Genomic DNA, 14373 nt, shown 5'->3' with positions numbered 1-14373 from the left:
GAAAAGCTTCCTCTACGAGTGGTTACCATGGCGAGCACACAGAAGCAGCAGGCAGAGATGCAGGCTTAAAATTTGTCAGGTTTTCAGGGAGCAGGCTAAATTACTCTCATTGTATAAAGGTCCATACCTCTGCCCTAAAAAAGGTTTCCATAAAGGTTTTTTTTTTCCTGTTATTTTGTGGGAGAAAGCGTGCAGAGGAAAAGAAAGGGGCCTGTAAAATGCTTATCAAGAGGTTAGGGGTTAATGCATGCCCAATGGGATTCAATAATACAAAGTACCCCCAAACAGTAGATAAAGATAAGAGTGTGTGTGAGTGTGTGTGTGTGTTGGGGGGGGGGGGGGTAGGAGGGAATTTTGGCGATAAAGAAGTTTCCTTTTCAGGTACAGTAAAACAACATTTTCACCAGCCAGTCTCCTCCATCGCTGTCACTCCGCAACAGCAGCAGGGTCTCCGAGTGAAAGAGAATTTTTAAGCAGCACCATCTGCACCTCATCCTCTGCACCAGCTAAAGCTCCATTTAGAACCTATTAACATACATGGGCTTGGACTGACAAACTCCTCCTCCCCAGATCTGCTCTCCATTACCTAGGGAGAGCCTCCAGCTAGATAATGCCTTTTGTAATGATTTTACATCCCCTCAAGTCACTGGCCAAGCTGGAATCCCCTAGAACCGTATGCCTTAAAAACTCTCCCTTTCCAATCTATCATTTGCATTGAAATGACAGTATACCCATCTCACATAACCCAGATTTGTTAGACGCAGTTAAACAGGCTTGCCAATCACCCCAAGTCATCTACCAATGCATATTTTGAAAAGCTGCTACAACATGTACAAAAACACCACCGAGATATCTGGCTCCTTGAAAATACCAAAACATGAGCCATAATTTGATACCGATATGCAATAAATCTCTCAATGGTTTATCCTGAGGATATACTAAGTGATTAAGGACACTGCAGCCCAGTGACAAGGTTTTGTTTTCTGATTTCCTATGGCATGCTGGAAACCCAAAGTTAACGTCTAGCAAAACTCTCAATGCCTTGAACAAAAATGCTAAACTGTTTCAAGACAGCTCACCTGGAAGAAACTTTGGTGAACAGAGTAGGTGTAACCGTAATAAAGCAGATCTTCTGCAATGTAAGATGATATGGCTTCCAAAGTCTGGACTAGGTCTATTTCAGCCAGGGAATCAGCATTTGATAAGTTTGGTTTAATTGGTTTTGATTTGATTTGATTCACTATGCAGAAACAAAAGCAAGTCAAGAGCAAGTCAGAAAAATATGTATAGTACAATTATAGCCTCCCTTCTCAGTGAGCTGCAAATACAAAATACTGAGACAGAGAGAAGAGATGTCCATCTGGTCTAACAGCCAAATCCAAGGGGACACGGCACCCTGTGTTTAAAGCCGCGCCTCTTCCAGAACTGGAATGGAGACCAAACTGAAGAAAACACAAGGCAGACCATCTGTCGCCACACAAAAAGTTTCAGAATTCAAAATCTTCCCCGAGCCCCCCCCACAAAAAAAGAGAAGGACTTGGACAAGTTCATAACGAGCCAGCATCTGAAACTCTTCTATCACGGTTACACCTGGACTTCACAGGAAATTGTGGCGCTTATCTGTGCTCACCCCTCCAACTCCTTCTAGGTGAATATCTTATTTTGAAAGTTGCCTTTCAGCACAGCCCCCCTCCCAGCCCCAACAACTGCTTTCATATTTTAAATGTCTTAATAACAATAATGCGGTAGTTCCGTGTATATAAAAATATGAATTTGAGCCCGAGACCATTCAACCCTTTCAATAAAGGAAGCCCACACATTGGAACAATATGGTTTCTTATCTTTCGCTGTAATATAATAATTATGCTTCTTTGAGATAGTCATTTTTTGCCTGGGGCACAGCAATCAGCCAACAGCATGACAGTCTGTTCCAAGCAACTTCCCTAGCTTCTAGGCTGCTGCAGTCGAATGCCAAAAAAGAATGCGCACACTTGTTGATGTAGATAAGAGCAATTAGCCGAGTTTCATTATGAAGGATGGTAATTTGTAACAATATCAGAAATAATCTCTCTTATTTTGTCAATGCCCACACAATAGGCTTTGCTATACAAAGGCTGCCTGCCCATTAATTTAATCTTTCCACTACTACGAAAAGCATAAATAAAATGGAAGAACTGATTGGAATCTTTCTGCTTCAGTATCACAAGCAACTTACAGCATGAACGGCGGTCCCTTGCTGCGCTTACATAAATTCGTCAAATTAAAACACACAAGTGTGTAAAAGTCAAAGAAAATGCTTTGAATTCTCAGTTCCATTAAAGAGGTCCAACAAGGAATTGTAAAAAGAAAAAGAAAAATTGTAAATGCTACTGAATCCCTTTTGTTTGTGAAAAGGCAATTCCAGTGGTTTAGCAAACATCTGGCTGCGAAACTGATGTGGAAGTGTTTGAAATTCTTACTGAGAACATGCTGCTTTCTCCAGGAAGAACAGTAATCCTGTTTCAGCTCTCACAAGCACAGAAGTCGTTATGGAATAAAATGGTGTTGCTTAAAACCATGTGCAACCCAGAATCAGTATAACAATAGATTTATTACATTTCACTTGTGTTTTGAACACAAAAAACACAGCTCACCCTGCAAGCCATATCACCCCACTGAAGCTTAGCAGGCAGGAGCCTGGTCTGTACCTGGAGGAGAGACCTCCTGGAAAAAACTAAGGTTGCTGCTGGGAGTGGTGTTAGTGGGACCAGTAAGGGGTGCCCACCCTGCAGCCTGTGTGGCTCCTAATGCCTCAGTATAGTGACGGAGACACTACACTGTAAAAAGGCGCTGTCCATTGGATGAGACGTAAAACTGAGGTCCTGACTCTCTGTGGTCATTAAAAATCTCAGGGCATTTCTTGCAAATATTAGGGGTGTAACCCCGGCATCCTGGTCAAATTTCCCACTGGCCTTTACCAATCACGGCCTCCTAATAATCCCCATCTCTGAACTGGCTTCATCACTCTGTTCTCCTCCCCACTTAAGAGCTGGTGTGTGGGGAGGGTACAGGCGCACTATGACGTAGTCTTTAAAGGTTTACTGCAAACTACTAACTTAACCTTGGCAGGTATTATGTTAAAAATCCAAGAATTTTTCATTAGTGTTAAATGCTTTGAATAAGCACTAAGGTAATACAAGAATCATAGAAAATCTCCCAAAAATATTAATGTGATTTTATAATGCATTTATAATGTATTGCAAATGCACTATATAATGCATTAAGTATTTGTACTGAATCTCCTTTTCAGAACAGTTCAGATTATTGATGTTTGATTTTACTGTACAATTGTACAAAATGAGTTGGAGATGAGGACGTCTTAAAACACATTTAGCTGACCTACTGCTACTTGAAATTAATAATCTAACAAAATATTAATGTTGTTGCTTCTGAAATATTCACCCAAATTAAATTGCGTGTGAAATCAGTCTAGCTTACTTTGATGGGTGCCTCCATTTGAATTCATATACTGCCTACACATATCAACCTGATCTATCTGATAAAACATATTTTATGAAAATGTGGGTGTTGAGTGGATATGAGCTCCGTTGTTATTCAAAACAAAATCTGAAAAATAGCAGGAGGGTGTCGATGCGATGAAAATATATGCACATATTACACGTCGAGGCGAGTTTCTTTTGAAAGCGATATGAGCAGGGACTGAAGTCTAAAAAATGTCTGAGGAAACCTCTAATGGAGGCCTTTATCCAGAAGAGAAGAGCAGGGAAGAAAGTGGATACCACAAGCATTTACTCCGCAAAGAATTGTGGAAAGCATTGTTTTTTTTTTTAAGATTTACTGTAGAATTGACGATTTGTTTTGTTGTGGGACACAGCCTTGTGCAGATTCAGTTTTTATTGAGCTCAATAAGGACAGCAATGCGTGCTGGGTCTGTTCCTGAGGTCTTATTGAGCTCAATAAAACTGGAAAGAACAGGCCAAGCACTGAGTCTAACTGTACTGTATACAAGAGCTGGGAAACCCTTGCAGATTGGCTGTTCTGTGGGGCAGACCCAGCGTGCGTTGCTGTCCTTATTGACCTCAATAAAACTGAACCTGCACAAGGCTGTGTCCTGCTCCTCTGATGAAGAATTTCCCACAACAGCTTAATCCAAGATGGAGTTAGTAGCAGTGTCTTGCCATCCTGGCTCACAGGGATCACTCATCTGCCTGCAGAGAATGAGGAAGTCGGGCACCTCCAGTTAGCCCACCCATTGAGCTACTTGTGTTTTGACATGTTACAAGCTGCACAGTGACATACAGGAGTTTAAAAGCCAATTAGAGGAGCAAGTGCTTCCCTGACTGACTGCCTGTAAAGTCCAGGGATCACGGCTCCACTGCGAGCCGAGCCAGCCCTAAAGAAGCAATCCTAACGTGTGCTCGGAAAAGACGGACGTTTAGGGATTCAACGCCACAGTCAGATGGCGACGCAGCCCGGGATGGAACTCATATCATCGAGATCTTAGAGCCGAGCCCGTGAATGAAGTGCAACAGGGGCTCAGCGGCGCTGAGTGAGTTACAGAAATGACGTCACCTCCCCCTCCAAAAACGAGCTCATGTAAAACTCTGCCGCGAGAGAGGAGCCGTTCTTTTGGCATGGCGGAGTTGTTCACCATCTAGGGAGAGAGGCCGTGTACGAATGGAGCCTGGCAGGACCAGGGAGAGCTGTGCCTGTGATAGAAACAAGCGCCTACTGAGCCAATTTATCGTGCAGACGCATATAGACTGTGTACACACTTCACATGCAGTAAGGTCCATCAACTAGACTTCGCACTGGTACATCGCTTTTTTCTTTTCATAAACACGTCACATCTTTTGGAAAAATCTTGCTGAGGACACAAGCACTTGGCAACTCACTTTGGAACTTTTTGCTTGAGGTCAGAGGCAGCACTCAGTCCTGCTCCTGTTGGTGTTGTGGTCCGGCCAACCTCTCGAGTTACACGACTGAACCCCTCAACTGACTTCATAACAGGCTTCATTTGAACCCTTCCAATGTTTTCAGCTCCTTAAAAGGTTGCAGGCTGCCACTTAACTCCTGTATTTTATAAGTGAGATAAAATTCCAAACGTCTCAGCAGGAAAATGTTCCAATCAAAGATGAGCAGTTAAGGCAACAGTCAAGTAAAGAGCACAGCTGGAACTCCAGAATGTGTGCAGGCCTCCAGGAATGGAGCTAAAATATGATGCTTAGGATATGCAGATGGTCTACTGTAGATGTATTTGTGTATTTTTTTCCTTGGAACATATGCCAGATCCTAACGTGCCCAGGACTAGAATAAGATCTCTTTACTCTGGCAGGATCCACTATAAACAAGAATACCAGCCTCATCTGGATGGTAGCACATGCACTGTCCCACTATAAAATGAACAGAGATGAGTTCTTCAGCACCTTAAAGTAACTGCTGCACTGCGTGATCATTTTACCCTCGGATGTCAGATATTGAGACCAGAAGAAAGAGTGGCTTTGTCTTATTTTCTTCATCTGTCTGGGTGTAAACCTATCAACAAGCTTGATGTAAACGTATTTCACCAGCCATCTAATCCCACGCCCTCATCTTCGCATAATACATTGACCACGATAAACTGTAATGTCTGGTTCAGCTACTAAATTAGAAAGAAAATGATTCAAGTGACTGGCACTCTAGGCAGCTTTTGTATAGCAGGTGGTGTGTAAACTGAGGGGGAACAAAATGGAAATGATACAGCCAAGCCTATTTCACACATTTTTTTTATAAAACACTTTTAAATAAATACATCATTTCTATTCATAGGTAATATCTGATCATGATATACTCATACAAGACAAGACGGGTTATAGTGCAGGTATCATAACCCAATCTCAAGGAGACAGCTGCAGAATGTGATCTTGTGAAGAAACTGATCTTACTAAATATTGAAAGATACACACCTGACTTACAGAGGTTTGATTATGTGTAAAAAGGCAATCACCTTGAAAGGCCACATTTTCCTATATATATAATCATAATGCCACAAAGCTAAGTTATGCCTCTGTCAATTTAATTACTGGTTCTAAGCACGAAACTTTCAGATAGCCATGCACGTATTTCAAGAATTAAGTGCTGAGCTTTCTATGCTAGTGATGCAAAAACCAATACAGCAAAACAATTAGACTAAACCGTTAACATGAAAACTCTTTATCCTTCTCGCAGGGAAATGTTTTCTACAATGAAACTGGTGGCTGACCTGAACAAAACTGTCCCTCCACTCAGCAATTACAACTTTCATTCTGTCACAAAAATCTGGTGGTGTATCGCCACATACTGTATTCCTACATGTATTATCATCCCACAGCATACTACACCATGATGTACAACATTTGTACAAGCTAATCCTACATTTTTAATGTCTGAAGGGCAGAATTCTGGAGTGGTTCTTGTTGTTTCTGATTCGTATTATTTAGGTTGACCCAGGCTCTCCTGTTTGGGATCGTTATTGCACTGAAAATGAAAGCAGCACCCCAAAGTCATCCACCCGACGCATCTAAGACTTCTAAGAAGTCCTACATGACAAAACCACAGTACAGCATCCCTTGTGGTGAATGTACAGAGGTCATTTTGCACCACCAGCCAACTATACAACAGATAAGGTTAAGCCTTACTTGACCGATTTAAACAGGAGAAGCCTGGAATAAACTATTTTACTGTTCATTACACACACTCTATGTAAGAGTAACTCTTCATTACTCAAAGCTCTATGTTATCACTATTACTTTACTGTAACAGCATGGGACATTGTCACCCCAGTTTGCTTTCTTAAAACTGTGTTCTTATGGATCCAAAAGGATTATACATTATTTGTCCATAATGTTCTGCTCCAGTCTTGTAAACAATCATCATGGTTCAATGCCTGGTGTGGATTTTTTTTTTGGAGGATCTCTTCATTTGGACAAGGATTAACGAGCTATTCAATGAGTGAGGAAAACTCCAGAATGGATTTTTAAAACCGTCAGTTTAGTCACATACTGTAGTTGGGCCCTTGCCTGAGGTATTTTAGTTTGCCCAGTTACCCATTTTGTAAACTCTTCTAGAACGTGATCTTTAAATATAGCAGATTGAATGTAATCTACCAACCCACAGCTGCACAAAGTCAGGGGTGTATTAGCTAAGTGTATTAGCTAAGGGTACTACTGCTGAACACTCTCCCACAATTCACCATTGACTTCAGCATTTCCTACCTAGAAATCCTACAGAGCTTTCAAGGCAGTTTCCAGTCATTTCTGGAACAGTTTTCACCTCACAGGTCTAAGTCTGTGGCACCTGGCAAGTCCATGAAATACATACAGTATATCGGTATTTGTTATGACCGGATTTGAAAGGATTAAGTCTGCAGGATTTACACATTTACTCAAACTACTGCCTAATGAGACGGGCTGGCAACACTAAAAGAAACATGCACAGTGTTACTAAAGCACAATGAACCTCACACTGCGGTTATTATTTCAAGGGTTTGCAAAGCCAAAAACAGCACAATTCCTCAGCAAGGTGTTCTTCACCTATCACCTGTTGATTTAGATTTTAGTAAGATAAGCCCCTATAGTGGGGGGAAAAATAAGCTACATGAGAATCGAGTTGCTCAGCACAGTTTGATGCTTGGGAAAATCCTTTTTAAGATATAAATCAAAACTTTGCCAGCTGCCTCAAAAAAAGTCTGATAAGAATCCTGACCGAAACAATATATCTTGCAAAAATTGCTTGATGCAACATACAAAGAAGGGTGAACAGGACTTAGGAAAGAGAGCGTGAGAAACACTGTTGGAAGGGAACTTATAAAAAATGTTCTTGTGAAACTATCAAGTCAGAGCAAACAACAGTTTTTTTTGGTACATTAGAAACCAGTTGATTATAAGTGATGTGTGCAGACACTTAATAGTCATTGTGCACAGAGACAGGGAGTCATGTGTGGGATGATGAATGCCTTAATCTGTAAAGGTAGTCCAGATGTCACCTGTGCTGGAGTCTGTGACAACTACCGGACTGAGTCCACTGTCACACAGTTAGACAAGCACCATCGGTGTGAGATACCTTAGTTTAAGGCTATTCTAAAAATGTTAGCATAGACTCGAAGAAGGTTACACAACCTAATCTTGCCACTTGTGGCAACCTAAACACTGAATGTTTTACATTTTCCTCTGTAATTGTCGGTGTTCACTTAACCACTTCTCATTATTTTGAGTAAGGATATGCTCAACTGGCCACATACCATGAACCTTTGAGTGAGTTTTAGGGTGATCACTTTAGGGCGGAGTGGTGGCACGGTGACTTAGGATCTGCGCCTGTGGCTGGAAGGTTGCCGGTTCAAATCCCGCAAGCCTACTCCATTGGGCCCCTGAGCAAGGCCCTTAACCCCAGCTGCTCCAGGGGCGCCGTATAAATGGCTGACCCTGCTCTCTGACCCCCAGCTTCTCTCTCCCTGTCTGTGTGTCTCATGGAGAGCAAGCTGGGATATGTGAAAAGACAAATTCCTAATGCAAGAAATTGTATATGGCCAATAAAGTGATCTTATCATACAGTGCTGGCAGTGACAGATGGATGATTCCTCTTCCAATCAATGCCTTCCACCCTGTATAGCTCCTACTCTGAAACCTGCAGTGTGTCAAATAGCAAATGGGTGTGCTGGAGGAAAAATACCAAGTCCTAGCTCCTTGCATACTGGTGCAGAAGATGTACCGATTAGCAGACTGGGAGCAAAGGAGAAAAAATAAATGGGGTGTCTATTTGATTTTTAACAAAAAAGGAGTCTCACTTCGTAATGACACTTGTGGCAGAACGGACTGGCTTAATCAAGAGCTCAATCAGCACACTCTATGCAAGACAAGAAAATGATCCTCTTAGCAACAGAAATGAAACCCTGCCATCAAAAGTAAACACAAAATGTCTGTTCACAGCACATATTAATGTAATCAGCAGTCTATGTAAATCATCATCAACTAGGCTTCAATTCCCTCTTAATCCTCAAATGTACTGGCTATTTCTTTTTAATTGTTGCTCAAATAAAACACAGCCATCAATAATCTTTACTTTAGCTGCCAAGAGTGCACTGTCAAATTGTGTAATAACTGCTTATCTCTGCAAAACCACAAATGTCCTTTGACTATATCTATAATCTGTACATATACACTGTCCATTTTAAATGCAGACCATTCAGTTGGAAGATGAGATACAGCCAGGAAACCTATTAATATTCCTGGCACTTATTAAAAATAAGGTTTGTAAAAGAGTATTGTTAAAGTGGATGAATGAAATACTAGTACAGAATCAGATACGTCAGACTGAACTAGATTACCACTTAAAAATGAAGCACCCTGCTTTAAGTTAACAACAGATAGATGGGGTAGAGGGAGTTGGCTGATTGCAAGGTCCAGGAAACAGAGATATATATGGGTCTTAAAATGCACTAATTATTTTGACCTCATTGCGTATCGTTGTAGAAATAAGGTGGGTCCCCAGCAGGTCAAGAGAAACAGACACTCAAACAGACGATCAAGGCCTCAGCTGTAACTGGGATGCACTCAGCCGGACCACTGGCTGACAACCTGCAAGGGTAAAACTTGATAAAGTGACTTCCTGGGCATGAAGGACATGCTTGTCCTCCAATCTTCTCTGAAACTCCTGCATGAGGCTGCCCCTCATGTGTTAAAAGTCAAAGAAGAGGGAGGCCTGCCTACACTTCCTCATTCCCCAGTGTGGGTGCAGGGTTTGTAGCTGTGAGATGAGACATAACCATGCAATTGAGTCTCCAAATTGGGTGAATATACAGTATAACAAAATAATAAGGATAGAAATGAATCATAATGGATTTCTCATGGTTTCAACTCAACCTGAAGAGAAAACCTGAAGGACCTGAAGCAGTTATCGTCTTGATCAAAGCTTGAACTTTTTATGGTGACCACAAGGAATTTCAACCACACAAAGCCATGATAAAGCACGTCCCCCTTTTGACTGGTATTCAAAGTGCTAATTCATTCTGCACAAGTCTTAAATATTTGAGAAACGGTTATTTAAAATTGGTGACACTTGGGTTTTAAAGTGCTGCTAAGGGCGTATGGGAAGACAAGCTGTAAAGGTTGAATTTGAGGTGAAAGCTCTCGAAAAGGTCAAGCATTTAATGGAAGGAAAAGAAAAGAAAAAAAATGACCTTTTCAACACGTTCAGGAAAGTGTCCCAGCAGAAGTGCCCACTTTCCCAAAACATGCTTCAGAAGATGGGAAAAACTGTCTCAGGAAGAGTGAAACCCCTGCGTTTTAGTCATACAAACAAGGCTGTTTTAAACCTCTCTTAGAAGGCTAAACTGTATGTCAGAAATACTGTGTCCAATATTCCCCTAGCCTGCTGGTGGGCTTGAATAGGCTGGGCTAGATATTTACAGCTGCTGGCCCACTGTGACAAGAAACCCATTTCAGGGAAGAATTGTGTGAAACAGAGCATCCAGCCAAATTAAAACAATTAAAAAAGTAATTGCCCGTCAGGCTTAACCTGATGGGACTTATATGGCCTGATTTGCAGAATCAATCAGCCAAAACGTCCATTCTAATGAAATATTTACCAATCAGCCAGCGGATGCTAAGTGTGTCGCACTTCATGCTATCATTGAGTATTGGTCCTGGCACAGGCCAAAAAAGGTAAGGAACAAAATATCTTGAGGAATAGAGGGAAAATAGCCCATTGGAGGGGAATGGTTTCTCTTTTCTCACCAGTTCTCACCGCTGGGGCGGTGCTGTGGCTCTGTGGCTAAGGATCTGCGCCTGTGGCTGGAAGGTTGCTGGTTCGAATCCCGCGGCCAGCAGAGGAATTCTACTCCGTTGGGCCCCTGAGCAAGGCCCTTAACCCCAGCTGCTCCAGGGGCGCCGTATAAATGGCTGACCCTGCGCTCTGACCCCAACCCTTCTCTCCCTGTCTGTGCGTCTCATGGAGAGGATGCTGGGGTATGCGAAAAGACAAATTCCTGATACAAGAAATCGTATATGGCCAATAGAGTGATCTTCTTTATGGTGAAGTGCACTCAATATTCGCTTCTGGCTGGCCTATTTAAAATAGCTTAGGTTTTTCTTTGGGTTTCTATGCTGCTTCTGCTTCTTGCAAACATTTTACTTGCTCTGGAGAGGTTTATACATCTGCAAAAGTCCATGAAAATGCTGGCACCTATCTTCCACTTTGACTCGTGCATATTGGCGTACGCCAGAGATGTAACTTGCGTTTTTGCAAACTGTCCCATTTCTGACAGCGACTCTCCGTCATCCCCCTGCTACTGTGTGGAGTCATGTAAAGTGAGATAGCCCCGCCCTGGTTAGAGAAGAACGGAAAGAAAGTACCTCAACATTGCTCCGAATCCTTTCTTTTTACTTTTCTTATCTTGCTCCTCGATATCCTCCAGCCTCTTGCGGTCTTTTTCCTTCCCTTTGGTTTTCGCCTTGTCCTTCTTCTTCTCCTTCGCTTTCTTCTTCTTGTCCTTCTTGCTTTCGTCAGCGTTGTCCGGGTTGCCCTGGCGCGAGGACCCGCTGGCAGGGGTGTCCCGTCCCGAGCTTTGGTCCGAGAGTTCGTCTGTTCGGGGCGGCAGAGACAACGAATATCAGGTAGGGGGTTTCAGTTACAGCAGTGGCTTTGAAAAACAGTCAGCACTGAGCACGTGCATCTGTTGAGAGTACATTAGTTACTAAAAAAAGCCACGTGCGTCTTTGTATGCAATTGATAGAAACAAATGGTAGTCATGGTAAACCACTGCTCTCTGTCTACTGCTCTTGTCCATGGAAATAAGTTCAACTTGCATGGATTTCAGATTTAACTTTTCCACGGTGCAGTTTCACAATACTCTTAAGCAACAGTATAAGTGCTCTGTAAATACAGTATACAAAGAATAGGCCTACTCATATTAAAAAGCAACCTCTATATACTGAATGAATGTTTTAAAATTGATGTTGGTAAAGAACAATGGGTTATGTTCTTTCTAAAGTAACACTTAAAAACTTTTCACATCCCTGAAATCCTCTCTCTTCTCATTCTCTGCCAAGAGCCCATGCCACTCTTGACCCTGTTCTCTCCAATTCCCAGCACATTTCTTCTCTGGCGCTGCTCCTGCTGCCTCTTCTTGTGCAACAGTCGCCGAAGCTGACCCTTCGTTAATTGTTCAGCACAACTCCTGGCCTTCTCCCAGATTCCCTTCCCTTCCAGTTCTGACAAGGAAGGCCGGCCACCCACCCACTCTTTCTTCTTCAACGCGTTGCTAATTCACGGCTCCGGTCCCCCCACACCTCTGATTCAAAACCCCAGCGCTTACCTACCGTTGTCTCCGTCGCTCCGTCCCTGCCCATGTCTCCTTTGCCCACCTCTAACCCTCGCCATCCCAGGTCGCTCTTCCATTTCTACTGCCCCCCCCTCCAAAACCCATCTGTTTAGGGAGCTCATGCAACCTCTCAGCTCCCACCCTCACCTTTCATTAAGTCCTACACTGTCCATTGGCAATCGTATTTTTTTCACAACCACGTTACTGCCATTTTATATACTGTCAGTTGCCGTTTTATTATTTTAGGTGGCCCTGACATGCCTGTTACCGGTTTTGCCTGTCTCATTGTCATTATATTGATTTTAGCCTTCCTAGATCAGCACAATTGTTCCTTGTGCTCACCCTTAATTTAAATATTCTATATTGTAAGCCGCAGTGGTTAAGGATGTCAGCCGACAATTTCTCTTTTCCATCAGGGTAAGATATTTGCATACTGTAAATATATATAGCCAGACGCAAACAAATAATCTTGCAACCACCTAATGTGATCCTTTTCATCCATGAAGTGTCAGCTTTACCTCCACTGCCTTCACGCTACAGCTAAAAGGCCAAAAGGCTGGACTGAATGTTCTTTCAAGGGACCATAAGGGAAGAACGTCATATGTAGTTTTTATCCATTTGAGGTCTTAATAAAGGCCTTGACAATGGACATTTTGAAATTTAGATTCCTTTTCAAGTCATTTGCCCAGTACTTAATGTTTTGGGAATACATTCCTGGTGTAATGGATGTTTTAAACTGCCTTTTTTTCCCACTGCTAAAAGCATGCACGCAAAATGGAAGAGAAACTCATAATTTCAAAGCTGCTGACACAGCCATCTGTTACTGCCCATCCGAAGTGTGGCCGAATAAAGTAAGCTATCAATCTTAGACCGCTGTCCTGAAACAAGTCTTTCATTTTACTGCTTTTGCAATGCTTATCAGATGGTCATTTTAGTGAAAAGAACAGATGTAAATTTACTTGAGCCAGGAAATGGGACTTTGCTGTGTAAATTGGTGGACAAAACACACACTACTAAATCAATGCTGTTAGCCATATGCACACGTGACAATATGGTGGGTACTTCATTATTGTAAAGGCTGTTAGTTGTGTAGCAGCTACTGCATACCGAATGCTTTCTCTCCCTCAAAACACAAACTGCAGACAATTCTCTGATGTTAACCTGATGTTTTTTTTCATTCATTATCATTCTCTCTCCACCTTGTCTGGTGCCACAACAGAGCTATGCATCAATTCTGGAATTTTAATTCTTGGCACTGCAGAGTGTGTTATGAGGACAAGAGCAAAGCTTTTTTTTCCGCAATAAAAAACTCTGGACATCCTGTTGAGATATTGTGCTGCATAAGACGCAATTGCACTGGCAATTTTGATCCCTCAGCAGTAGATAAGGAATCGCTTATGTCATTTATCGAGCAAAAACAAAGAAAAACCGAAAAATAACCCCTTGATTTGGATATGTGGTCAGACAGGAGATGCATAATTTATTGTTTCCTGACAAATACAGGCAGAATGTGTAACACAGCAACATCATTAAAAATGAACACACTGGACAAAGAATATTTATTACTCAATACTGTGGGGGAAAAAACACTGTAAAAAATTGGCCTGACTGCGATGTAAATTCAACTTACTTTGAGACAGATTAAATGCTTCTTGGAAAACTATGTTGCAACTATTGTCACAGGTATTTCTGTACCCAAGTCTGAATTGCTAAAAATACCTGGTTGTTTGCTGTTGACTGCAACTTTGATGACATTAGAAAAGCAACACTTAAGAACTGTATAGGTCCCACTACTCAGAGCCAGCCTCAGCTCACAGAGACTTCAACACACTCCCTTCGCAAGGTTGCAGTGCCCCTCCTCAAGATACAGCGGAAAGGCTATATTCTCTGAGCAGGAATTGGTGTGAAATTTCACTCTCTTTCCAGCAGTCAAGGAAATATCTGACTTTTCGGCACGCTTTATGAAGACAAACAGAATGATGGATGACATCAGGGACCAATTCACTCTCAGGAACAAGGGAATGTACGCAGAATGATTA

The 14373-nt window shown here is 42.1% G+C and overlaps 1 protein-coding gene across 7 annotated transcripts in view; it reads right to left on the bottom strand.

Moving 5' to 3' along the window:
- Nucleotides 1–14373, bottom strand: part of LOC148648748 (partitioning defective 3 homolog B-like) — a 319671-nt gene that overhangs the window by 105820 nt on the left and 199478 nt on the right. For all 7 annotated transcript variants that reach the window (XM_088606610.1, XM_088606611.1, XM_088606608.1 and 4 more), the window contains one exon: nucleotides 11367–11595. In XM_088606610.1, the coding sequence (XP_088462736.1) occupies nucleotides 11367–11595 (229 nt within the window). The remainder of the gene's footprint in view (nucleotides 1–11366; nucleotides 11596–14373) is intronic.

This window comes from Lepisosteus platostomus, chromosome 14 (assembly GCF_059453375.1).
Source record: "Lepisosteus platostomus isolate fLepPlt1 chromosome 14, fLepPlt1.hap1, whole genome shotgun sequence".
Taxonomy (NCBI): domain Eukaryota; kingdom Metazoa; phylum Chordata; class Actinopteri; order Semionotiformes; family Lepisosteidae; genus Lepisosteus; species Lepisosteus platostomus.
Note: the sequence above shows the minus strand (reverse complement) of the source record. Positions and strands in the feature narration are given on the sequence as shown.